At 40.0% G+C, this 25966-nt stretch overlaps 1 protein-coding gene across 1 annotated transcript; it reads left to right on the top strand.

The window, feature by feature from the left end:
* The first annotated feature begins 1298 nt into the window (after nt 1–1298).
* On the top strand, nt 1299–22560 carry LOC120303873 (vomeronasal type-2 receptor 26-like). Its single transcript, XM_039333754.1, has 7 exons — nt 1299–1328; nt 13525–13703; nt 14702–14993; nt 15601–16455; nt 18103–18330; nt 18633–18765; nt 21680–22560. The coding sequence occupies exons 1-7, from the start codon at nt 1299–1301 to the stop codon at nt 22558–22560; spliced, it is 2598 nt and encodes an 865-aa protein (XP_039189688.1).
* The last annotated feature ends 3406 nt before the right edge of the window (nt 22561–25966 follow it).

Below are 25966 nucleotides of genomic sequence, written 5' to 3'. Positions count from 1 at the left end.
GCCGCCCTAAGTCCCTAGGGATTGGCCGGCATATAATTTTTATTAATAAATAAATAAATAAATAAATAAATAAACAAATAAATAAATAAATAAATAATTTAATGAGCAGTCTTAATTTGACAAATAATAAGAAATAAACGTATATGAGAAATGATGAATTTCTAAGAATTTTGGTTGGGAATGACATCCATATTTAGTCTTCCTCACTTCCTTGAGCTGATGGCAAATATATTCCTGCCTAGCATTTGTTGTCCTTTTTCAATTATCTCTGTGTTGCACTGCCATTGGAGAATGGTGTCCTGCTTCTCCATGTATAATAAATATAGTCACAAATGAAGGCCAATATGTGTGTCCCAGGATAATATTGCAGGGTCCAATCTGGGTCGGTCTCTGGGACCCGAGGTTGTATTCCAAGCTTTTGGACTTATGTTGGACCCTATCTTCTAGGAACTTCTCTCTAACACAGTATGTGCTGTTCTGTGTGTGGTATTTATAGTGCCTGTGGTAAGTGGCTTTTTAGATGTTGATGGCTGGCTTTTAAGTCATTAGCTTGTGCTGCCCAGCCCTCACCTTTTAAGTACTAGGCTAAATGTAAATCATCACTCCTAATGACTGACCAGGGCACCAGGCTTCAATCACTTCCCTGGCTGTTTTTGTGCCTGCTTGTCCAAAAATCTTAAAAGTTGAAAATTGAATGTGTCTCCTTGTCCATTGCAGTGTGAGGCTACCAATGAGTTCCTCATCTGATGAATGTCAGGAATTCATGCAGGAGAAACAGTCCTGCATGAACTAGAACACCATGTATTTCATAATTACATATCTAAATTGTGGTGCCGCTATGTGGATGAGATTTTTGTCATCATCAAGAGAAATGCACTTAAAGATTTTTGTACCATTCTGAACTCCATCTTCCCCAACATACAGTTCACAATGGAGGAAGAAACAGCTAGGCAATTACCATTTGAAAACACAGAAAATGGAAGCCTAGAAACCATAGCTAAATGTCTATGGAGATTCTCAGTCATGCAGGTCATTATTATCGCAAATATCTTTTTATGAGACAATAGGACTCTGTTGTTTTTCTTTGAAGACCTTTTGCTTCTCATCCAAGAAAAAGCAATAGTTGCTTGCATAGCTTTATGGGTGGGATTTCTAACTTTTTATTGGAGAATTGTATGTATGTATCCAGACTTGGTTTCACTCTTGACCATGCCGATACGTTGGAACTAATAAACATGTTCTTTGAGGAAGTTTCAAGCCTTGACATTCTGCTTTATTTGTCTCTGTCTGTCGGAACCATGACAGAATCATTACAGAAACAGTCCTGGGTGAGCTAGAACACCATTCATTTCAGAACTACACACCTAAATTCTGGTGGTGCTATGTGGATGAGATATTTGTCATCGTCAAGAGAAATACACTTACAGATTTTCATACCATACTGAACTCCATCCTCCCTAATATACAGTTCACAATGAAGGAAAAAAGCTAGGCAATTACGATTTTTAGATGTACTTGTAAGCACACAAGATGGAAACCTAGAAAACACAGTTAAATGTTTATGGAGATTCTCAGTTATCCAGGTCATGGTTATCCCAAATATGCTTTTATACAATGCAACTGGACTTTGCTATTTTTCTTTGAAGACGTTTCACTTCTCATCCAAGAAGCTTCTTCAGCTCTCGGATGAGAAGTGGAATGTCTTCAAAGAAAAACAAGAAACTCCAGTTGTTGCATGAAAAAGCAACTTTGGGATATCTAGAAACCACAGTTTATCACAAGGCCACCAACGTTCCACAATTCTGAATTTCAACAGCAACCATCCATTGTCACACAAAAAGAGTTGCATCAGAACACTATATGGCAAGGTGAAAAGTCACTGGAATACCCAGCAAGACAAACAGCTGGAGAGCAGATACCTACATGAACAATTCAATCAGAATGGGTGCCCACAATCATTTGTCATAAGATGTCTGTGCAACACGGTGGGGAGAGAAGGGAAGGTATAAGACCAACCACATGTAACAGCCTGACATATATCCAAAGCATTTCACAAGCAGTAGAATGCAGCTTCTGAGATGTACAAGGGGGCATTCCCACTGTAGATGCTACCATACGAGAACAAATTATCCAAATCAGGAAAGTAAAGCAGGTGTCGTGAGCGCAAGACTTGGGTGATGGTTAGCTTTGGTAGATGTCCAATTAATCTCTCCTATTCTGTGATGAGCAATAAAATAGGATAGCACATTAGTCCAATCTTGCCTGTATTTCAAAATGCATAGCATCAGTGCCTGCTGAAAAGCTATTCACTTCTCTAAAGCAGTAAATTTACTATACTTTTTCAAAGCACATCACTTGAAAAAAGCACTATATCAAAATGGCCAGCCGCTGTCCCTAGATTTTTGAATTGGCTATGGGAAGGAAAAACTGTGAGTGGCAAGAGAAACATGCCCTACAAAACTCCAGGGAGATGGGGTGTGTAGGTTAGGCTGAAGTGGTAAATAGATGTGCTGACCTTTTTCATGCTTTGGTTCTGAAACTGATTCAACCATTGACTAAACATAAGCCCATTAGTGGGAAAGTCCTCTGGACCCAGATGGTCCATAACCCCAGCCAGCAAAGCTCTCTTTCACCACCATCTGAAAGTATAATGTAGAATTGAGAATTGTTTCATTTTTCCAGGATACAAAATTGTTCTAACATCATTAGGAAGATTTCAAATGACCTTGAAACCACTCTGATTTTACTTGTTTAAAATTACAGAAATTGAGAAAATATCACCATTTTAGTTGGTTTTTTATAATCCACCTTCTTAAATTTGGGATTCCATACAATGGTAGTTGTATTAATGGTGAGGTCTTCCTTCTGAGAACTCTGAGGTTCAATATGTCCAACTTGGACCTTCTGAAAGGATCGATTGGAGAAAGTAATCAAGTTGATGATATCGTATGCTGCTGCCAGGTTTCCATTCTCATTGAAAGCTATTTCTTCCCCAGCACTATTGTTGAAATGGAGGTTTTTCAGAAATAAATGAAGCTAAAAGATAAGAGAGATAAGGGAGAAATTAATGCTAATAATAGGCAATAGGATTTACAGTTCTATGCTGTGATTTACCAAATGGTGCTGAGCTTGATTTTTCATGAACTTCCAAACATCTGAGTTAATAATTTTTTTTTGTTGAAAGGCATAATTCTACTTTGCAGGAATATGTTCATATTTTTTAAGTTTAAGTAATTAATACAGATTTTGTCAGATAGATTGCTCTTGCAAATTTTGCATTTCATGAGAGATAAAAATTATTGCCAAGAAATATAATAGAAAAACAGAATATTAGAATAACAGAATTGGAAAGGATCTTGGAGGTCTCCTACTCCAATCCCTTGTTCAAGTAGGAAGCCCTAGATCATTTCAGACAAATGCCTGTCCTATACCAGAGCTCCCCATCCTTTCCAGGTTGGCAGCCCAGAGGGAAAGGGAGGAGCAGGGAAATGTGAAAGTGCACAAAGGCATGGGAAAACAAGCGTGTGAATGACAGCTGCAGTAGGACCCACATACCTGCGGCCATGCTGATGCATGCCGCCTGCACTCCTGTGCAAGCAGGCTGCTAGCGCTTGCAAATGGGCTGCTAGTGCCCATGCGCATGCACAAATGGGTGGCTAACACTTGCATGCATGCACAAAAGGCCATTAGCACCTGCATGACACTGGCAGCAGCCCTAGCGCTCCCACACTCGCTAACCATTCCAGCAGTTTGGTGACTCACAGACCGCAGGCCAGTACCGGACCACGGACCACAGGTTGGAGACCCCTGTCCTATACCATTTCAGACAAATGGTTGTCTAATATCTTTTTAAAAACCTCCAATGTTGGAGCATCCACAACTTCTGGAAGCAAATCATTTCACTGATTAATTGTTCTAAATGTCAGGAAACTACTCCTTAGTTTTAGGTTGTTTCTCTCCTTGTTTAGTTTCCATCCATTACTTCTTATTCTGCCTTCAGATTCTTTGGAGAATAGGTTTGTGGCAGCCCATTATATATAATGGATGTCACCACATTTTTGGGAATTCTGTCCCAGAAAACATGATTAAGAAGTTCCATTGTGGGACTGAAAATATCTACACCAAGCATATCTTAGAGAAAGACAAATATTTTCATCCTATCCTACCCCTGTCTCCAACTTTATTCCATCATTATTATTATTATTATTATTATTATTATTATTATTATTATTATTATTATGGATCATCGCACAGTCAGCCAGATGTTCAGACTGGATTTGGCATTTTGTCTACCTATCGAGTCCTTACCCAGGACCTGGGATAGGCAGATGTGGATGTTTGATGGTATTACAGGTATCGTCGCAGGATGGAAGCAGTTCCTAATAAGGCCGCCTTTTGCAATTGACTAATAGCGAATTTGTCAATGCCAATGGTGTTCAAGTGGTGCTCCAGTTGTTTTGGGATTGCACCCAAGGAGCCTATGACTATTGGTACTACCCTTGCTTGCTTTTGCCCAGTCTTTCTATTTCTATTTGTAGGTCTTTGTATTTTGTTATCTTCTCCAGTTCTTTCTCTTCTATTCTGCTGTCTCCAGGCACTGCCACGTCCACTATCCAGACTTTTTTGTCTTTCTTATCGACAATTGTTAAGTCTGGGTGTGTTATGTTGCAGGTGCTTGTCTGTTTGAATTCTGAAGTCCCAGAGCACTTTAATTTTATCATTTTCTATGACTTTCTCTATTTTATGATCCCACCAGTTTTTGTTTACAGGAAAATGATATTTTTTGCAGATCTTCCAATGCACCATTGTTGCTACTTTGTCATGCCGCTGCTTGTAGTCAGTGTGTGCAATCTTCTTGCAACAGCTTACCAGGTGGTCCATGGTTTCTTCAGCTTCTTTGCATAGGCGGCACTTACTATCTGTTGCTGTCTTCTCAATTTTGACTTTATATGCATTTGTCCTTAAGGCTCGGTCTTGTGCAGCCAGAATAAGTCCCTCAGTCTCTTTCTTCAATTTTCCTGCTCTTAGCCATTGCCAGGTTTTATTATTATCTGCTTTCCCAGCTATTTTTTTCATGTATTGGCCATGTAGTGCTTTGTCTTCCCATGCCTCTATTCTGTTCTTCATTTGGTCTTTCTTGTAGGCCAGTTTGGTCTCTCCAGTAGTCAGTAAGCCTTCCTGATATACTAATTTCAGTGCATCTTCATCATTGTTCTTCAGATATTCTTCCAAAGCCATTTTTTCTTCTTCAACCATCTGATGTACTTGTAGCATTCCACGCCCACCTATTTGCCTTGGTAGATAAAGTCTGTCAATGTCACTGCGTGGATGAAGGGCATGATTCATTGTCATTATTTTTCTGGTCTGCCTATCCATTGCTTTTAGTTCTGCTTGAGTCCAGTCCACTATTCCAGCTGTGTACCTAATGACTGGAATTGCCCAGGTGTTGATTGCCTTTATGGTATTTCCTCCATTGAGTTTGGACTTTAAGATCTTCTTTACTCTCTTGATTTTTTCACAGCTAATCTTTTTTTTTTTCACTTCAGTATGCTTGATGTTGTCAGCTTGAAGGATACCCAAGTATTTGTAGTAATCTTCCTCATCCTGACTCTTAATGTTATTTTGGTGGGGCATCTTGATTCCTTCAGTTTTCACTACTTTTCCTTCTTTGATAGTAAGTGTGGCACATTTGTCCAAGCCAAACTCCATAACAATATCTTGGCTATATATATGGACAGTGTTGAGCAGCGATTCTATTTCAGATGATGTTTTTCCATACAGCTTCAGATCATCCATGTAAAGGAGATGGGATAGTCTGGTAGATGTTTTTGATGTTTGATAGCCATGTCCTGAGTTATTTAGTATTGTTGACAGAGGAAACAGTGCAATAACAAATAGTAATGGTGACAAAGAATCCCCTTGAAATATTCCTCTCTTGATATTAACCTCTCCCAGTCTCTCACCATTGATCTGCAACTGTGTCTTCCATTGTGCCATCGATCTTTGCACAAACTTTCTGATGTTTCTACTGACAACTGTTATTTCTAGGCACTTGATTATCCAGTCATGTGGCAGAGAGTCAAATACCTTTTTGTTATAACTGCAGCTGTGCTGTACATTAGTTGGTTTGTTTCTTGCAGTGAATTGGTGGTTATACTTGATATTGCAGTATTTGCATCTTTTAATGCTTGTGCTAGCTGTTTCTTTGGAACAAGCTTCAATGCAGGCAGCCTTCTTCTGTTGTTTTTGTGCTGTTCTAGATGCTCAATTATTCTTTGTTTCAATTCTTTAATTTCTTTAGTTAGAGGGTTTTGTTCTTCCTGAGGAAGAGGTGCCTGGTTTCCAAATGAGAACAGTTGTATATCTCTGCTGGATCCCTTCACTGCCAATTCCCCCTGGTTTGCCTGTACATTCTGAATTACTTCTGGTAAGGCTTTGATTTCTTTGCCCTGGGTAAATCTTTGCAGTTCGTCCAATTCTGTTTCTGTGAATACTTTATTTCATATTATTATTATTATTATTGTTATTGTTGTTGTTGTTATTATTATTATTATTTAGAAATTCCTCATTCTCTCTACTTTAGTGAATTTTTCTACTACTACTCAACCAGAAAGTGCTACAAAAAAGGTAGTCTTTTTCTGGATTTGAGAATTTTGGGAACTGAAGATTGGAAAGGGAGCAGAAAGCCCCTGGGAGAAAAATTACTTCCATATATCTAATGTGATACCTAAAATATAGAACAATACCTAAAAATATAACAATATGGCAACAAGAAATGAGGAATAAGCAATTTCAGAGATTACCACCAAGCATCTAGACAACTAAAAATTATAAACAGCAATTTTAAATTTTTAGATATGTAATTCTTCTACTCTAGAGAAATAGCTTAATGAAGAACCTGATAATGTTACTTGTTGTATGCCTACCTGTGAGATGTAAGCGATCAGGAATCAGAACAGTACTACAATTTTATTTCCTGCTATCTATACACGAGTCTCTGAACTACTAATGGCCAAGGTGAATTTTGTAAAAATTGAAATTAATATGTTATTATGGCTACATTCCTATTAAAGTAGAAGACACTATAACTCATTTGCCAAGGTTGGACTTTCAGAAAATTCAACTTCTCTCCATTTCCCGTTCTCTTCTGCCTGGCTCTGGATGAATACATAGTATGGAGACTATGTGCTACAGCATACACAGCATTGTAAATATTGTAGCTCTGGCCAGACATCTCCATTTCAAAGACAGTTCCAGGGAGACTCCGCAGATTCTCTTTCTCAGTGCAGTTTCCTTTGCCTTGTGCATATATATTGTACGTTGGAAATGAACAGGTAAATGCAGCAGCCCAGAACTGAGGTAGGAAATACATTTTAGAGTGAAATGGGTTTAGGTTCTCAAGGAACTTTTGAAAACCTGGTACCATATTTGTGTGTAGGGCAAAAGACAAACTGCCATTGAAGGACAATGCTGTGAATTTCTGGGGCTCAAAGACGGACGTCACATCCCATAGAGCACTTATGAACCAAACCCTCTCTATGGGGAGCCTGCTATTAATTTCATACCATTCAAGAATTACTCGTAAGCCTTCTATAGATTGCATGTCCCCATAAACAACTATTGCATTGGTTTTACTATACCATAGGAAAAGTGCTATGTTATTTAGATTATTCTTCCGGAATGTATTGTGCTCATAATTTATCAGTCTTGGAATAAATTGAATGAAAGAAATGCAAATATCTCTCTGAATTAATTTTGGCTTCAGAATTCTGAAAATTCTCTCTCCAGTGGTATCTTCTGGGATGAGAAGGCAATTCCATCCAAAATGTTTCAAGAGCTGAATAATCCCAACATAGTGAAGGTTTTCATTAGGAGTCATCCAGAAGAAAGAAGGAAACTGCATTTTATCACTCAATGAAAGGTCAAAAGAGCCATAACTGAGCTGCAGAGAGGGAATAGTAATGATATACTTAAGTATTGCTTCTGCAGACACATCCAAAAATGGAAGTAAGTACATTTCTTTTGGATACTGTTTTTCCATAGAAAATCTTGATGGGAAAGACAAATACTAAACCTGGGGCTCAAGAAATCTTTCCTCAGAGCTTTTGCAACCAGACCATCATTAGCATTCCATTCAACACTTTTTAGACAAAAATCATCTCAGTTTTTGATTGTGCTAACCAGAAATACAGAGGAGAGAGGAATGAGTAACAAGAGAGGAGCCTTATTCATTAAGGACCTGACAGTATCCGAGAGTATTCATCTGGCATTTTATATTATAAGGTTAAGATAACTAGTGCTTTACTGATAAATGTATTTAACATTGTTGTGGCATTTATAGAAAGAGGAGAAAGTCAAAGAAGTTGAGGCACACCTAGAAGATGGAGAGACAACATCAGACACACTATTACAGCATCAATTAGCAATGGTTGAGTCCACCAGAAGAGCAAGAACCAGAATTTTGTATCTCTCTCAACACCAGAAGAAGAAGAAGAAGAAGAAGAAGAAGAAGAAGAAGAAGAAGAAGAAGAAGAAGAAGAAGAAGAAGAAGAAGAAGAAGAAGAAGAAGAAGAAGAAGAAGAAGACACAGAAACAATGATACCTACACCATTTCTTACAAACAAAATATGATGTTTGTGGTTATTAAGAATTAATTGATACATTACATTTCTCTGGGAAAATAAATAAATAAATAAAACTACCCCAAATCAGCTCCCCAATATTGCAGCTGTTTTTGAGGGGTTCTCTCCACTTTTAACCATCTCTCTTTCCTTTCTTGTGCATTTATGTGAGTCCGGAGACCTACCTGTGGAATTTTGTTGGCATTTAATATGTTGGCCATCTGTATGGTGTTCTGAGAAGGGAGATCACCAATGACAGCCATGATTTTTTGCTCCTTTCCCCTCCTGTAATTGAGGGGACAACGGCCTTCAACAAAGAAAAGAGTCAAAAGGTTCGCAGAGGCTTTCAGTGCTTGAAAACCATTGTCATAGACCTTGGAGACCAAGGTGATGTTGGGTAACAAGTTCTCATTCACGTTGATCTCCTGAATGGCAAAACTGAAGGCTAGGATATGCTGTAGGTTTTTAGGCAACGGCTTGCAAGAAGAGTTTCAGTTAGTTCTACAATCTTAGAATGTGACAAGGATTGGATTTAGATAGACTTCTTTGATAGTGCTTTTCTCTTTGCCTAAAATGAAGTATTTGTCTGCTTTAATGAGTATTAGAGAAGTGAAGAATGCACCCATATTCTGAAGCATTGTTTTAAAAAGAATAAAACCTTCATTCTTAAATTTCAGTAGTTAAGATATTCCAGAGCTGAGGAAAGCATGGAATGAGGAGGTGAGTTGGAATGTCTGAATGTCACTTGAGGATCATGTGGGCATCTGTGCATCATACTTTGAGAAGTTTAAAACAGGGTTTTAATGCAATTAAAAGGATTATTTCTTATGTGTAGCATAGCGATGAAATTGGAGGGCAAAAACTGATGAATTGTCCCAACTGTCAAGACAATCCAAATACTCAAAATGTACTGTAACATTTGATCACATTCATATATTTAAAAATGACCCACCTTTCTATGCCTTAAATTACTAAGGAGACATACTGTATGATAAATATAAATCTCAAGCAACCATAATCTATTTAAAATAAAAGTCTTGGTATATAGAAGTGTTTGCAAATAAGGAATAAAAGATAAAATCCTAATGACATTGTTATATATTATGAGAATCATAGATATATATTTATAAATTTTATTAAAATATCATGTTAGATATTTTTGACAAGGATTCTTTTTCTTTTTGCATACAAAATAAAAAAAATAGAGGAACAAGATTTTTTTTATGATCAGATTAATTCTTCTGTAGCAACAGCCACATGAAAAACCAGGAATCTACAAGGCTACATTCAACAGCTATATTCCAGCACCTGACTAAGAGAGATTTATAAATAAGAATCATGCCTAAACCAGTTTTGATTCTTATCTACAGTGGAAAAATTTTAATGTGAACCTCTTGAATTCAATCACATTAAAAAAAATTGAAAGGTTTCTTTCAAAAGAGTACTTGCCTTCCACGCAAGGATCCTTCTGGGCGTTCCATAAAGTGGAGTAAAGGCAATTCAGGATATACAGTAGACACAAATTCTCCAATGATTATATCATTGGAGAGGGCAGGGAAATTAATCTTAAAATGTCGTTTGTGACCACACATGGGGTTAAAGGTCTTGCTGAAAGAAGCCTGGAGGATAAGGACAGAGAGTAGAAACCCCTGGTAAAATATCTGAGTCCTTTTGAATGCCAAAGGAATTTGGCTCCAATCACAGCAGTGCAGGCACATCTTCATCACAGCACTTTGTCTGCAACAATGAAAGAGAGTCTCTGTTGGTTTTATGCATAACTAAAGTTGTAGATTACAATAATTATCATCTGAGTGATTCATAATGCAACCTACTGAGCCTCATGAAGTTGTTGTTAACAGTAAAGTTAAACTGTTAAGTGTTTAAGTGTTCTGTGCTTTCCCCAAAAAAGAAGTGTAATTATTTAATTCTGACAATTATGAGGTAGGCAGATCCCTTTCCCAAAGCTACTCAACTATTTTTCCAGTTGAAGAAATTGTATGGTCCAAACCCATCTCTTGGCTACTCCTCATCAAGCAAGAAAGAAATGATCTTGGGATCATAACAGATTTGGGGAACCGAGTCTTGCTTTCCCTATCCAAAGAAAGCAATGCTGGTTAAAAGATAGTTTAATAGCCAGATAAATTCTCCCTTCTCTTCTCACAATGTCCTAATTCATATAAAATACTTATTTCTTCTGCCCATCACTTTGCTGAAATGGTCATATTGGAAAAAGAAATTCTGTAGTTTTATTAGAACTCTGTTCTAATAAAAGGGCAATTGGATGAACTCTGGAGAATGGAGACCACTTTGTAGGCACCAGCTACTTGACTCATTCAAATTGGGTGTGGCTGTTCCCTCCCCCTGGACTCCTGGGCAACTTCCTGTCACAATTTCTTCCTGTTCATTGCTGAAAGAGACAGATACAGCTGCTGACTACTGCTGTATCATGGTGGCTGAATAGTTGTCTGGAAGGCTTTGATCTTGATGCACTTTGAAAGAGGTGGTGAGTTTTGAAAGAGGGATCTCATGCATCGTTGCCTGAAGCAGTGGAAAAGAAGAGGCTTGGTCCTCTATCAAAAGTCACCATCCTCTGTGAAGCATGAGGCATGGCAATTCTTCTTTCAGCTTGAAATTAGGTTCACTATGACTAAACCATATTTCTATAGGTCCATAAGGTTGGTCTTATAGTCATTGCTTTTCTAAAAAAAAAATACCTTCTTAAAATGGCAACCAAACTTTTAATTAAAAAAAAGAAACCCAGAAATTTCAGTGGCTTTAAAAATGGCATATACATAGTAAATCATGCATTAAATACAATAGAAATAATAACATTAAAATAAACCAGCATAATTTTATCACTCAAAAGCTTAGTGACCATGCAGATATAGTTGTATAATTTTTTGGGGTAGCAGCAAAGTGCTCGTTTGACCACTCCCTTCTCTTAGGCATTAGTTTCCATGAATGAATGAATGAAGTAAAGTATATAGTGGTACCTTTGCATTAAACTGCTTTCAAACTCATCAAATTTGGTAGTCAATACATTTCGGCATGAAAATTTTCTGCTGGTATTCATTGTTTGTTTGATGCACAAGCTTGAACTTCTTGGCATTGGCTGCCATTATTCCTTATGAGAAAACATTGTTTGGTACTCATCGTTTTGAGTCCTCATCATGCTTCCCTGAACAAATTAACAATGAGTACTAGAGTACCACTGTATTTGTCAGTTGTTAGTTTGATTTTTTTGAAGAAGTATAAAGAATAATTATCTCTTCTTCTGTTCTTTTTATTTTTGGATAATGCAACTATACTGACAAATATTTCCACTTTGTCACTTAAACACTCATTTTGTCTTTGACATGTCAGAATGGAAGACTTCAGCATCTTACTAAAAGATAAAGTAGAAGCACAGGAGAGATGTAAAGATGTTCTACAATTTTAGATGTTCTACAACTAAATTGTTAATGTCATTGAGGGGTAAAATGATCTAGAGGTAGAACTCTCTTCTCATAATCAGGAGGCTGTGGGTTTGATCCTATGTGTAGTGGCAGATATTTCTTTCTCTGGGCACAATGAGTAATTGTCTGCTGCGAACTCTGCATAGACATCAGGAAGGGCATCTGGCCAGTAAACACTTGAGCTCCATTCAGTTGCCCCAACTCCACCCTGATGCAAGGTTGTCAAATGAAAAAAAAATTAGCTAATGTCATTATATAGAGCAGGGATGTCAAACTGCCGGCCCCCAGGCCAAATGCATCCTATTAAAACCACACACCGCTCAACTGCTTTGAAATTCATTGAATTTGATACTCAACACATTTTGATGTGAAAATCTTGTCTCAGTACTCATTGAGGTAAAACTTGTTGGTGTCAGCTCCTTTGTGACTCACTATATTATTCTAAATTTGTTTGGTACTTATTGTTTGGTATTCACTGGAACCAATTAAGGATAAGTACCAAGTTACCACTGTATAAAATTGAAACCAGAAGATTTTCTTTTAGAATTATTGGATGAAGAATTTAGAAAAAAAAAAGGAAATTTATTACATATGTTGACAGCAGTAGTAATCCTATATGGGCAAAAATGGAAAGGCTTGTTAATTCCCATAGTGGAAGAATGAGGGAAGAGAAGCATTTTATTGCTGATTTATTTACTTACTCAATTAATAAAACCCAGTATGGTCTAGTGTAGGGGTCTTCAAACCTGGCCCTGTTATGACTTAATGACGTCAACTCCCAGAATTCCTCAGGCAGTGTGCCTGGCTGAGGAATTCTGGGAATTGAAGTCCACAAGTCATAAAAGGGCCACATTTGAAGACACCTGGTCTAGTGGTTAAGGCATCCATGAGTTCTAGTCCATTAAAGCCAGCTGGATGATCTTGGGCTGGTTGCTCTCTATCAGCCTATCACCTCACAGGGTTGCTGTTTAGGGAAAATAGTAAAATAGATGATAGGTTGTATATGTTTGCCCCTTGAGCTGTTTATGAGAAAAGGTATAAATATGTGGCACAAATAAAGAACTGTCACCTAACTCAAACAAAGTGACTTTGGGTGGTATATAATACAGAGTTTATGCTGAGATCATTTTCTTTATCAACAGGGATTTGATGCCCTACAACTGCCATAATGATAGTGATTAATGGAAGGAAATTGTGAGAGGTAGAATATCAATGACTGCAAAACCACTTCAGCTCTGACAAGTTGTGCTTACTGCATAAAAGCCCTGCCAAAAGGTTGTTTTTTAATATCACTCTTTGATCCACATCTGACAACAGCACAATTATTCACTTTTATTTCCTGAATTTTTGATCAAGGTGCTGGGTGCTTGTTTATCATGGTGGTAAGATTGGGGTGGGGCTTGCCTCAAGAGCTCCTAGCTCTTTTTCTAATCTTCCTGCTTGTAAAGCTCAACCATTCCTTCAGGAAACATTTGAACCTAAAAGATCCTTATCAGCAAAAAGTTTCCACACATCCTTCAGATCTTTCAGATGAAATTATAATTGGAGAATTTGTATCCATGATACTTGGTAATTATAGGGAACAGAAGTTTAGGGAATATCCAATTTCTTCACCAGCACAAGCTTAGTAAGTAATTCTTCATTTTTATCTAAGGTATCTCTGTCCCCATAACATACTTTCCTTAAAAAACCTTCAATGGTTTTTCATTCTTGGAAGATTCTGTTTGGGTCTGATAATCATTCTTACTTTCCCCACCTAAATGACTATTTCTAAATAATGATAGATCTCTTATTCTGTCTTCTAATTTTCTCCATGTTTTGACATTTTGTATGCCAAGCACACGTATAGCAGAAATTGAGGTGGGAGGCAGGTTTCAGCTATTAACTTTTGACTGAAAACATATAGATAGCCTGTGTGTGAAGATGGATTTGCTCAGAGCCCTAATAGTTCTCTCTGTACAATTTAGATCCCCTGGTAGACAATAAGGAATATATAATAAGATTTAAAAAATGTTAATTCTAAGATATTGTTTCATTTGTAGGGTATAGTACCTTGGGCAAGTTGAATGAGAGTAATTAGGAATTCTTACATCCCTCATTCTTTTTAAGAATTATCATTAGAAACCCTGACAAAGTATGTCTATGGCTATATTATATTTAATAATGTACTTTGGATGCGTAAAGGGAGAAGCAATTTTGTATATCCAAAGTATACATCCAAAATTTTGTGTATCCTTATATACTTTACCTGGAAGATTAGATCCTCTCTGTCTCTCTGTCTGTCTCCCCCATCTCTCTGATTTAAGAGCATAGTTTCTTTATGACATCTATAACTTGTATGAATTACACCATTGAGATATACAATAAAGTACAAAAGAAAGGAGTATCAATTTTAAAAAAGAAACCTAAAATATATAGACAGATATATAGTGTGTGCATTAATGACAGAGGAAAGAAACTTATTCACTTTGCTTTAGGGGAATATCTGAAGCATTTATTTCAGAAAGAGTTTCCCATCATATAGAGAACGATATTCAGTTGAGCTCTACGGGCAAGCGATGATCTAAGCTGCAAGTCACTTAATTATTAGCCCTTAAGATCTAACATTCAAAATTCTCTTGGCAGTCTAATCCCTAAAAACTACCAGCATGTCTTTGCTTTTCTTTTTGCCATCAAAGAAATCAATAAGAATCCCGATCTGTTACCCAACAACACATTACGGTCCCAGATTTATGACAATGCGTACAATTCATGGAGAACCACTTGGACCACTTTGGATCTTCTCTTTCTAAGAAAAGGGGATCCACTCAATTATTACTGTATCACTGAAGAGGAAGTCATGGCCAACATTGGGGGACTCACCTCTGAAAATTCTATTCACATGGCCAACATCTTAAGTACTTACAAGATTCCTCAGGTAAATGTTTGGAAATTGGTATATAGAAGGAAAAGGAGAATAACTGTTAAGTCTCAGTGGTAAAGGTAAATTCTTCTATTGTTGAACTGTCATTTTACATCTACTTCTAATTGAGGACCTGGTTTACTGCAAGCTTGAAATGTAAACTAGAGAAATCAAATTTCTTTCATATCCTTTTCACGAATTTCAAACTAAATACACTGATTGATTGATTGATTGTCTGACTATTTGCCATCAAGTTGATGTTGATTCTTAGTGACCACATAAATATGAAAGCTACTTAACTGGTATTTCTCATCTTCAAAAGGACCACCCATGATCTTAGTTCTAGTTAACCCTGTATTCAGATCTGGGAAGAGGGGAAGAGGGTTTTTGGGAGGGGAGGGAGGTAGTGGGAAAGGGATTTTATTGTAAAATTGCAAAAACTTTTAATTAAAAAAAAGGACCACCCATGGGCAATGTAAGTGACTCCATCCACTCACCAAACAATATACTAAAGTGGATTTATAAGAATGTCCAGTAAATTTGTATCTAATATTAGCAGCCATTTAAAAAGAGTGTATGCAAAATTGAATGTTTTTCTGTGATTTAAAATGTTTTTCCCCAGGTTAGTTATGGCTCCTTTGACCCCATGTTAAGAGAGAAAATTGGTTTTTCTTCTTTCTACCGAATGATTCCCAATGAAGCTTTTCAATATATGGGGATAGTTCAACTTCTGAAATATTTTGGATGGAATTGGGTTAGTCTAATTGTTTCAGACGATGAAAGTGGTGAAAACTTTCTTCGAACTCTGAGACCCAAGCTTCTACAAAATAATGTTTGCATAGCTGGGATACAGATGATCCCAATTATGTCACTATTTTTATTAAGAGAGATACTTGAGAAAAAAATCCTTCAAATTCAATCTGTTATCTCCCAAAGTAAAATCAATGTGTTCCTTGTATATGGAAATGGACAGTCTCTGGAAGGATTACAGATGGTTTTGTACTCATTGGAAATTGGCCATAACAAGCCTTTGGAGAAGGTATGGATCACAACATGTGAATGGGATTTCACTGCCCAGAACCCTGCCAGACCATTTAGCAAAAAATCCTTCAATGGAACCCTATCATTCTCACTCCATACCAAAGATGTGCCAGGATTTCAGAATTTTCTTGAGAAAATAAATCCTCTGAAGTCTACATTTTATTTCCTGTCTGAATTCTGGACATCAACATTCTTCTGCTCACTCAACATCCATATAATTAATGGACAGAAAAGGAAGAATTGCACTGGGGAAGAGAACCTGGAGAACCTTCCTGATTTTGTCTTTGAAATGGGGATGTCTGGTTGGAGTTATAGCATCTACAATGCTGTTTATCTTGTGGCACATTCTCTCCATGCTTTGTGTTCCTGGAGGAACAAACGGAGGGGAAGCAGGAATCAAGGCCAATGGAATCTCCAAAATGTTCCTCCCTGGCAGGTATTCACAAGTAAATTGGTCAATTCATTAAAACCAAAATAATTTAGAAAACCAAAAGAGAACTAAAACAGAAGCATACCTGATGTAACAACAGAGATAAACTAGTAAACACAACCAGCATCTGAAACCCCAAAGAAAAGCAAGTGAATGTTTTTAGGAGAATGTTGAGAGAATGGAGATACCTTATAAAATATTTAAAGTGAATTAGAAATTGAGAGTCCAGATGCACCAATGAGATGCTGATTTAAAATTGATGCTAAATTTAACACCATGGGGAAAGTGGATAATTTAATCCAGGGCTTTTCAACCAGTGATATGGGTACCACCTGTCATAAATTGGCACCTGGCAGGTGGTACATGACCATCCTATAAAAGTGGTAGCGGGGGAGGGGAATGAGCTGAATCGGTGGCAGCACCGCACAAGCCTAAGTGAGAGATGGCTGGAGATACAGGGCTGTCAGGGCTCAGTGGAAGCGCCAGGATCAGTGCCACTTTCCAACTGATTGGCACTTCTTCGGGGCTGTCAGGGCTCAGTGGAAGCAACAGGATCAGCGCCAGGCTCCAGCTGGAGCTCAGCGCTGATCCAGGTGCTTCTACTGATCCCTGAAGAAGCACCAATCAGCTGGAAAGCAGCACTGATGCTGGCACTTCTGCTGAGCCCAGAAGTAGCACTGGTCAGCTGGAATGTTGCAGCATCTCCAGGGTCTTATGATTTACATTCAGATACTTGGCAACTGATTCATATTTATGATGGTCACAGTGTCCCAGCAGAGGGGGCAGGGAAATAAAAACCAAACACCCACCCCCACCCCCACTGCCAATCCTCAACAGAAATGCTCCCAACAATGAAATCCTCAGACAGGAGGAAGAGCACCACCGGGCGGGTAGGTAGGTGTCTTGCTCGGCTGTGGCTTGGGGGGCACTTTTTCAGTGCCATTGTAACTTTGAACAGTCACTAAGTGAACTGTTGTAAATCAAGGACTACCTGTACTTTATCACTTTTTTCCTTTTTTTTTTTGGTCATCAAGTTTTTGACACCTTGCTAGGCGACTGGTGGTACTCGGATGTTGACATATCCTAAAAGTGGTACAATGGGTGAAAAGGTTGAAAAGCCCTGATTTAATCCATTCTGGGTTGGCTCCTTCTCAAATTAGCAAAAACAAACAGATATTTAATCCCACTATCAGAAGAGGAATAAACAGTAAGGACTGGCTACTTCTCCCAAATGAGTAAAAAGGCCTAAATTGCTTGTAGCTGGAGTGCTCCAGAAAAGGTGTAAATTAGACTATAGCCTAATTTCTTTGAAACAAAATATTTATCCACGTCATTCAAAAATGGGAGAAGTGAGTCTCTGGAGAATGAATTTGATAGGCAGACTTTAGTTTCTCAGGGAAAAAGAAAAAAAATCCTTCCTGTCATCTTACATAGTTTAGACGGAATGGAATGAGTCCCTGGTTTCAGATTCAGATGAAAAATATTGCTGTTATGGTTAACCATCCATGTTCTGGCTGGATAAAACCTTTTCGATTCTTGATGTACACTAATTTTCAGTACTGCATCATATCTCAATTTAAAGGTCATATCACTGATGTTCCAAGTGACCATTACTTTTCCTTACAGCAGTAACCTATTTTTCCTTCCCTCTAGCTTAATTCATTTTTGAGACAAGTCCACTTTAACAATAACGGTGGAGATGAAATATTTCTTGATGAAGAGAGGGATTTAGCGATAGGCTATGACCTCATCAATTTGGTGACATTTCCCAATGAATCTTTCCAGAGAGTCCAAGTTGGAAGAATCGATCCCAGTTTTCAACTTGGAAAAGAATTCATCATTAATGCAAGTGCCGTTTTGTGGAATCCCACGTTTCATCAGGTTGGAACTGTTATATTTTCTTACGCTTAATATCAGTATCATTTGAGTGGTAATCTGGAGAACAGCAAGGAAATTTGTTGAGAGAGCTGAATTTAGAAAATATATTGGGGAAAAAGAAAAATGCAGAAAGAGTTACCAATGTCAGATAGTTGTGAAATTAGGAATCTTTCTAAGATTTTAATAACCTGATTCATAATTTTTAAAATCTATCTGTTTCAAATGTATGTAATTCAGAATTATCAGCGAGAGGAGAAAACTATTTCTTGCTCTATAGACTCTTTTTTTCTGAACAATATTAACAGATGGTGCCAAAATCTACCTGTGTTGAGAGCTGCCATCCTGGACAAAGCAAACTAATTCAGCAGGGGAAACAAATCTGTTGTTATGATTGCATTCAGTGTCCTTCAGGGAGGATCTCAACTCAAATGGGTAAGTGTAGAATTCAGATCTATCTAGGAAAACATCCAGAAATTTTCTATTTTGTTCTTTCTCCCTCATATACATCTAATGACTTTATTATGGTTTATGATCTTCAGTAGTGTATTCAAAGGCTATTCTTATATTGATTTGTGCTTTTAAATCAGGGACCCCAACCCCCAAGGTGTGCCTGTTCAGAACTGGGCCATGCAAGTGGTGTGCAGGCATATGTATGAACATGTGAAGCTCCATTTGTGTGAGCTTTGTGCACCTGCTGCTCATGCAAATGGAGCTGTGTGTGCTCACCCATTGCTTGTGCAAAACTATTCCCTCTCCCCACCACTGCCGGTGCTGTTATTGTTCCAGAAAGCTGAAAAGATTGGGGACCATCATTTTAAAAGACTTTTGTAGAGTTCAATATTAACTTTTCTACATCAAATAATATATGAAGAGCAGGAAGTATGAAAAGTATGAAGAGCAGGAAGTATGGTTTATGATCTTCAATAGTGTATTGAAAGGCTATTCTTATATTGATTTGTGCTTTTAAATCAGGGACCCCAACCCCAAGGTGTGCCTATTCAGAACTGGGCCATGCAAGTGGTGTGCAGGCAGAAGAGACATCTAGAGTGACGCTGGAGGGCTAGTAACTCCAAATCTGACCGGACACTTCTAAGAGCCTATATTAGGACTTATTTAGTGGCGATACGAGCGGCAAAATGTTCGCATTTTTCCGCATTTATTGCGTCTGCAGAATCTCGCCCCGCCGCCCTGTTTAGGGTGACCCGTTCCCTACTTAATGTTCGGGAAGCTGGGGAGCCCTTACAGGGTAGAGCAGAGGAATTTGTGCAATTCTTATCAGACAAAATCGCTCGGATTCGGACAGACCTAGACTCCGATTGGGCAGGGCCTTTCGAGATGACTGGGGCAGGTCTTAGCTCAGTTTTATGGGATGAATTTGAGTCTGTGACTGCTGAGGATGTTGACAGAGCGGTGGGAGAAATGGGCGCCTCCACTTGTTTATTGGACCCGTGTCCTTCCTGGTTGGTCTCGGCTGCCAAGGAGGTGATACGAAGCTGGCTCCAGGTGTTGATCAACGCTTCGTTGAGGGAGGGGTCTTTTCCACAATCCCTGAAGGAGGCGGTTGTGAGGCCCCTGCTCAAGAAGCCTACCCTGGACCCGGCTGATTTAAATAACTTCCGTCCAGTCTCCAATCTCCCGTTTGTGGGGAAGGTTGTAGAGAGAGAGGTGGCGCTCCCGTCTCCGACGGTCTCTGGATGAAGCGGATTATCTAGACCCTTTTCAATCTGGCTTCAGGCCCGGCCTCAGCACAGAAACCGCTTTGGTCGCGCTGATGGATGATCTCTGGCGGGCCTGAGACAGAGGTTATTCCTCTGTCTTGGTGCTACTTGACCTCTCAGCGGCCTTCGATACCATCGATCATGGTATCCTTTTGCGACGACTTGAAGGGGTGGGAGTGGGAGGCACCATTTTACGGTGGTTCTCCTCCTACCTCTCTAGCCGGTCACAATCGGTATTGGTTGGAGGGCAGAGGTCAACCCCGAGGCCCCTTGAATGTGGCAAGCCACAGGGGTCGGTCCTCTCTCCCCTCCTATTTAACATTTATATGAAGCCGCGGGGTGAGATCATCAGACAGCACAGGATGAGGTTTCATCAGTATGTTGATGATACCCAGTTATATATCTCCTCCCTGAACTCTCTCAGTGAAGCGGCCGATGTGATGGGACGATGCCTCGAAGCCATGAGGGTCTGGATGGGGGTTAACAGACTCAGGCTCAATCCTGACAAGACCGAGTGGCTTTGGATGTTGCCTCCCAAGGATCATATTGACTGTCCAGTGTTGACTCTTGCGGGGGAAAATATACCCCCTTCAGAGCAGGTTCGCAACTTGGGTGTCCTCCTTGATCCACAGCTGAATTTGGAACATCAATTGACGGCTGTGGCTGGGAGGACCTTTGCACAAGTTCGTCTGTTGCACCAGTTGCGACTCTACCTGGACTGGGAGGCTCTCCTTACAGTCACTCACGCCCTTCTCACCTCACGTTTGCACTACTGCAACACGCTCTACATGGGGCTACCCTTGAAAAGTATTCGGAGACTAGAGTTGGTCCAGAATGCAGCCGCGCGAGTGATAGTGGGTGCTCCTCGATACACCCACGTTACACCTATCCTCCGTGAGCTGCACTGGTTGCCTATTGGTCTCCGGGTCCAATTCAAGGTATTGGTCATTACCTTTAAAGCCCTATATGGTTCAGGGCCAGGCTATTTGCGAGACCGCCTACTACCTCATATTTCCCTATGTCTGGTTAGATCCCACAGGCTGGGCCTCCTTCGGGCCCCGTCGGCCAAGCAGTGCCATTTGGCGGGGCCGCGGAGGAGGGCCTTCTCTGTGATGGCGCCCACGCTTTGGAATCAGCTCCCCCCAGAGATTAGGACTGCTCCCACCCTGTTGGTCCTCCGTAAGCTACTTAAGACCTGGCTTTTCCGGCAGGCCTGGGGTTTATAAAACCTTACCCCTGGATAATTGTTTTTGTATTGTTGTTTGTTATGTTTTATGTGTTTTTTATTGTTAGCCACCCAGAGTCCTTTGGGAGTGGGGTGGCTTATAAATTTTAAAAATAAATAAATGTATGAACACATGAAGCTCAATTTGTGTGAGCTTTGTGCACCTGCTGCTCATGCAAATGGAGCTGTGTGTGCTCACCCATTGCTTGTGCAAAACTATTCCCTCTCCCCACCACTGCCGGTGCTTTTACTGTTCCAGAAAGCTGAAAAGATTGGGAACCATCATTTTAAAAGACTTTTGTAGAGTTCAGTACTAACTTTTTTTACATCAAATAATATATAAAGAGCAGGAAATATGAAAAATATTAGTACAAAGTTCAAATAATGAATTTATGCTTGTGATCTTCAGATGCAGATGAATGTGAGTCTTGCCAGGAAGAACAGTATCCTAACACAAATCAACAAGAATGCATTCCTAAAGTAATGACTTACCTGTCCCATAAAGATGGCCTGGGAAAAGCTCTGACATCTTTGGCACTTTTTCTTTCTCTGACCACACTTATTGTGATGGCAATCTTCAGGTTACACTTGAACACTCCCATTGTGAAAGCCAACAATTGGAGCATCACATGTATCCTGCTCACCTCTCTGCTGCTATGTTTTCTTTGCTCCCTCTTCTTCATAGGAAGACCTAGCAAGGAAACCTGCCTTTTAAGGCAGGCTGTGTTTGGTATCACCTTCTCTGTTGCTGTTTCCTGTGTACTGGCCAAAACGATCACTGTGGTTCTGGCTTTTGTGGCTACAAAACCAGGGAACAAGATGAGGAGATGGATGGGAAAGAGGCTAGCAATCTTGGTTATTGTGCCTTGTTCTTTGATTCAGATTGCCATCTGTGCTATTTGGTTAGTGAACAAGCCCCCTTTTCCAGAATTAGAGAAGCATTCCCAAGTGGGTGAGATCTTAGTGAAATGCAACGAAGGCTCAGAGATGATGTTTTACCTTGTGTTGAGCTACATGGGTCTTCTGGCCATTGTCAGCTTCACAGTGGCTTTCTTTGCCAGAAAATTGCCTGACAGTTTCAATGAAGCCAAGTTCATCACTTTCAGCATGTTGGTGTTTTGCAGTGTTTGGATTTCCTTCATCCCCACCTACTTGAGCACCAAGGGCAAATTGATGGTAGCCGTGGAGATTTTCTCCATCTTAACCTCTGCTTTTGGTTTATTGAGTTGTATTTTCCTTCCCAAATGCTATATTATTATAATACATCCTGAATTAAATAAAAAAGAGTAAATGGTAAGGAAAAGGAATGATTGATACTGCATAAGAAGAAGCTAAGATTCGTAACTTCAAAATAAAGGCACAATGCCAGGGTAGATGTAATGCAGACAATCTCTGAAAGATTCTAAGGTGAGATTGGCTCATTTGTTAGCTGAAAAATTGAGAATGGTTGAAGGCTAATTGTGTGCTTTTTGCTGAATAAAGATACGTTCTTCATTTTGTTTAATATATATATTATTAAAAGCTTTAAACTAACATAAAAACTAACATTAAGAAAAAAGAAAAGAAAATACAATAGTGCAGAAACAAAACATAAAAATAAATTTAAAAAGGAGCTTCAAGTTTTTTTGTTTCAATGATTAAATGAAAATTATTGATCAAATTAATAATAATGGAAATTGGCCAAGATTCTTTGCAAAGCAGATAGTTGGTAGCTCTATTAAAGAAAATAAGTTCAGTCTTGTGTACAGGAAGTTTATCGATTGAGATATTTTGCTTTCTGTTGACACTAGGAGGTGATTGCTATTAAAATTAATTTAATCCCACAAAAATAAAAGAAACTCCAGAAATATAAGGGGCTGTTGCTTATATGGTTCAGGTCTTCTTTTTGAGAAAAGGGCGGGTGAGGCAGGAGAATTTTGCATAAAGATTTCTAGTGTGCCATTTATACTTATTGCTGATTTGGGATCCAATGCCCATTATCAGTTGGTCTATTGCAATGGACTTACTTGGAACTGCCCTTCAAAAGCGTTTGGAAGCTGTGTCTGGTTTGGAGTGCAATTGTATTTGTCATTTTTTAGTATGAGTATACTGGCCCACATTAAAACTGAAATTCTGTTGCCTGCTCTCAAAGGAAAGTATATATCTATCCATACACATGCATAACACATATATACACATGATATACAGTGGGGCAAAATGTATTGCCCTACTGTATATCATATATACACATGATATACAGGGGGGCAATTGTGCAAGTTCTCCCACTTAAAAAGATGAGAGAGGCCTGTAATTGTCATCATAGGTAGACCTCAACTATGAGAAACAAAACGAGAAAACAAATCCAGACAATCACATTGTCTGATTTGGAAAGAATTTATTTGCAAATTATGGTGGAAAATAAGTATTTGGTCAATATCAAAAATTCATCTCAATACACATGATATACAGTGGGGCAATTGTGCAAGTTCTCCCACTTAAAAAGATGAGAGAGGACTGTAATTGTCATCATAGGTAGACCTCAACTGTTGCGTCCTTCACGAAATGGCAATGACACGAGAAGCAGTTGTAGTTCTCAGGAACTTCTTTATTTCAGTTCAGCATACTGGTTACAAGACACCGACAACGCCCAAAACTCCCGGCCTCTTTTATAGGCCATTCCTGGGTCAAACTGCAACTTTTGGCACACCAGCACCTGCGCATGCACACAAGTACTGGCGACAGCCTGTCTGGTCCCGGGCAGCTTGCACCTGCCCGGGACCGTTTGCAATGCCCCGAGCCTGCTTTCACAGGCTCAGGACATAACACCCCTTCCCCCCCGGCTAAGACTATTGATCATGTAATAATAACACATAACCCATTGCGAGCGTAGTGCCATACTACCTAATGCCAGGTATTTCCCTTGTTTCTAACAGTCTCAGTGTTCTATTTCCTCTGTATACAGGAATGTTCTCTGTTAACTCTGTTTTGCCAGTAGTGTTACAAAATCCTCTAAATACTTAGGAGATCTTCTGGCTCTCTGTGACCTCCTAACTTCTGGGTACCTGCCAAGTACCCCTTGACTGAGGGGTGATGCATACCTGTCCCCCCTGTTTCACCCTGGTGGTTCCCAAGGACTGTGCTCCAATGCCTGGCTGCTTGCTTGCCCACCGGGCTCTTCAGGTCAGGGCTTCTTTCTCTGTTTGACCTGGTTGTCCTGCCTAGCTGTAGGCTCTCTGGCCCCTCTAAGTGACTGTCACTGTTGGGCAATTCTGTAGAACCTCCTAGGTCTGTCCAAGACCTGTCAGGAGGTCGTCTGTCCCCTTGTTCCCGTTCTGTCCCCCGGCTTGTGGGGGTTTCAGTGCTGTCCCAAAACTCAGTTGTCCCCTGAGTGAAATCAGAGGTGTTGTATTCGGGATTTGGTTCCTTGACCACTTCCCTGTATGTTTGCCCCCTTCTAGGGATAGAGGTAGTGTCGGGCCAACTAGAAGGAGTGTGTGCCAGCTCTCTTGCAGGGTATGGTTTGTTGGGATGCTCCCGGGTATCCTCCCTGACTGGAGTACTGAGTGATGTGGTTGAGTAGTGATTATGCCCCCGAGGTGACTCCCTGGCTGGAGTAGGCATTGATGCCTGATTTCTAGTTGAGCTCCATGAATTCCTGTTTGGAGCACTCGTGGAATTTTGGGATGAGCTGTCTGTAGCTTCCTCATTAATGATGGGCAGCAGCCCATACCCTTCCCTTTGCCCAAAGGGGTCCCCCTCCCCCCCTGGAAAAGACCCAGGAGTCTCAGCGGGAAGGTCCCGTCTAGGGTGAAGCTGGTCGATGTGTCTACGCAGGATACGACCGTCGTCCAGGGACACCTCGTAAGACAGAGGACCTGTGACCCTGGATACAGCAGCGGGGACCCATAATTACGAGTCCAAACCGGGGCACCCACAAGCAGTTGTCTAGGTGCCCTGGGGTGTGTGAGAGAAGGAGGCAGTCTGTCCGGATGCAACTGGTCAAGCTTGGTAGTCAGTTTGCGCCCCCAACGAAGTTCAGCTGGGCTCCTCCCCATAGAAGTGGACGGTGTAGTGCGATAAGAAAGGAGGAAGTCAGCCAACCTGTGATGCCAGTCTCCATAGGTAATTTTCTTCAAGGCGTCCTTGGTGATGTGAACCATGCGTTCAGCCATACTGTTGGTGATCGGGTGGAAAGGTGCAGAGGTGGCATGATGAATCATGTTAGCCTGTAAGAAAGCTTGGAATTCGGAAGAAGTGAATTGAGGGCCGTTGTCAGACACGAGGACGTCTGGAAGCCCGTGTGCAGCAAAAATCCCCCTCAGTACTTGAATAGTCTTTGCAGTGGTGGTGGAAGAGACAGGTACAACCTCAAGCCATTTTGAATGGCTATCAACTAGGACCAAGAAGAATTGACCCTGAAAGGGCCCAGCGTAGTCAATGTGCACCCTAGACCATGGAGACTGTGTTTCCTCCCATCTATGTACAGGAGCTTGGGGCATTTCGGGGCGCAGCGTTGACAAAGGTGGCATGCATGCACCTTAGCTTCAATGTCTCTATCTAACCCAGGCCACCACAAATGGCTGCGCGCAAGTGCCTTCATGCGTACAATGCCAGGATGACCCTCATGGAGGGAACCTAAGACCCTAGTCCTCATTGAGGTAGGAATGACAACTCTGCTTCCCCAAAGCAGACAACCCTGGAAGATGGACAACTCGTT

Source organism: Crotalus tigris, unplaced genomic scaffold, assembly GCF_016545835.1.
Source record: "Crotalus tigris isolate CLP2741 ecotype Arizona unplaced genomic scaffold, ASM1654583v1 scf7180000024507.143522434:302558, whole genome shotgun sequence".
NCBI lineage: Eukaryota > Metazoa > Chordata > Lepidosauria > Squamata > Viperidae > Crotalus > Crotalus tigris.
This window is presented reverse-complemented; position numbering and strand designations above follow the sequence as displayed.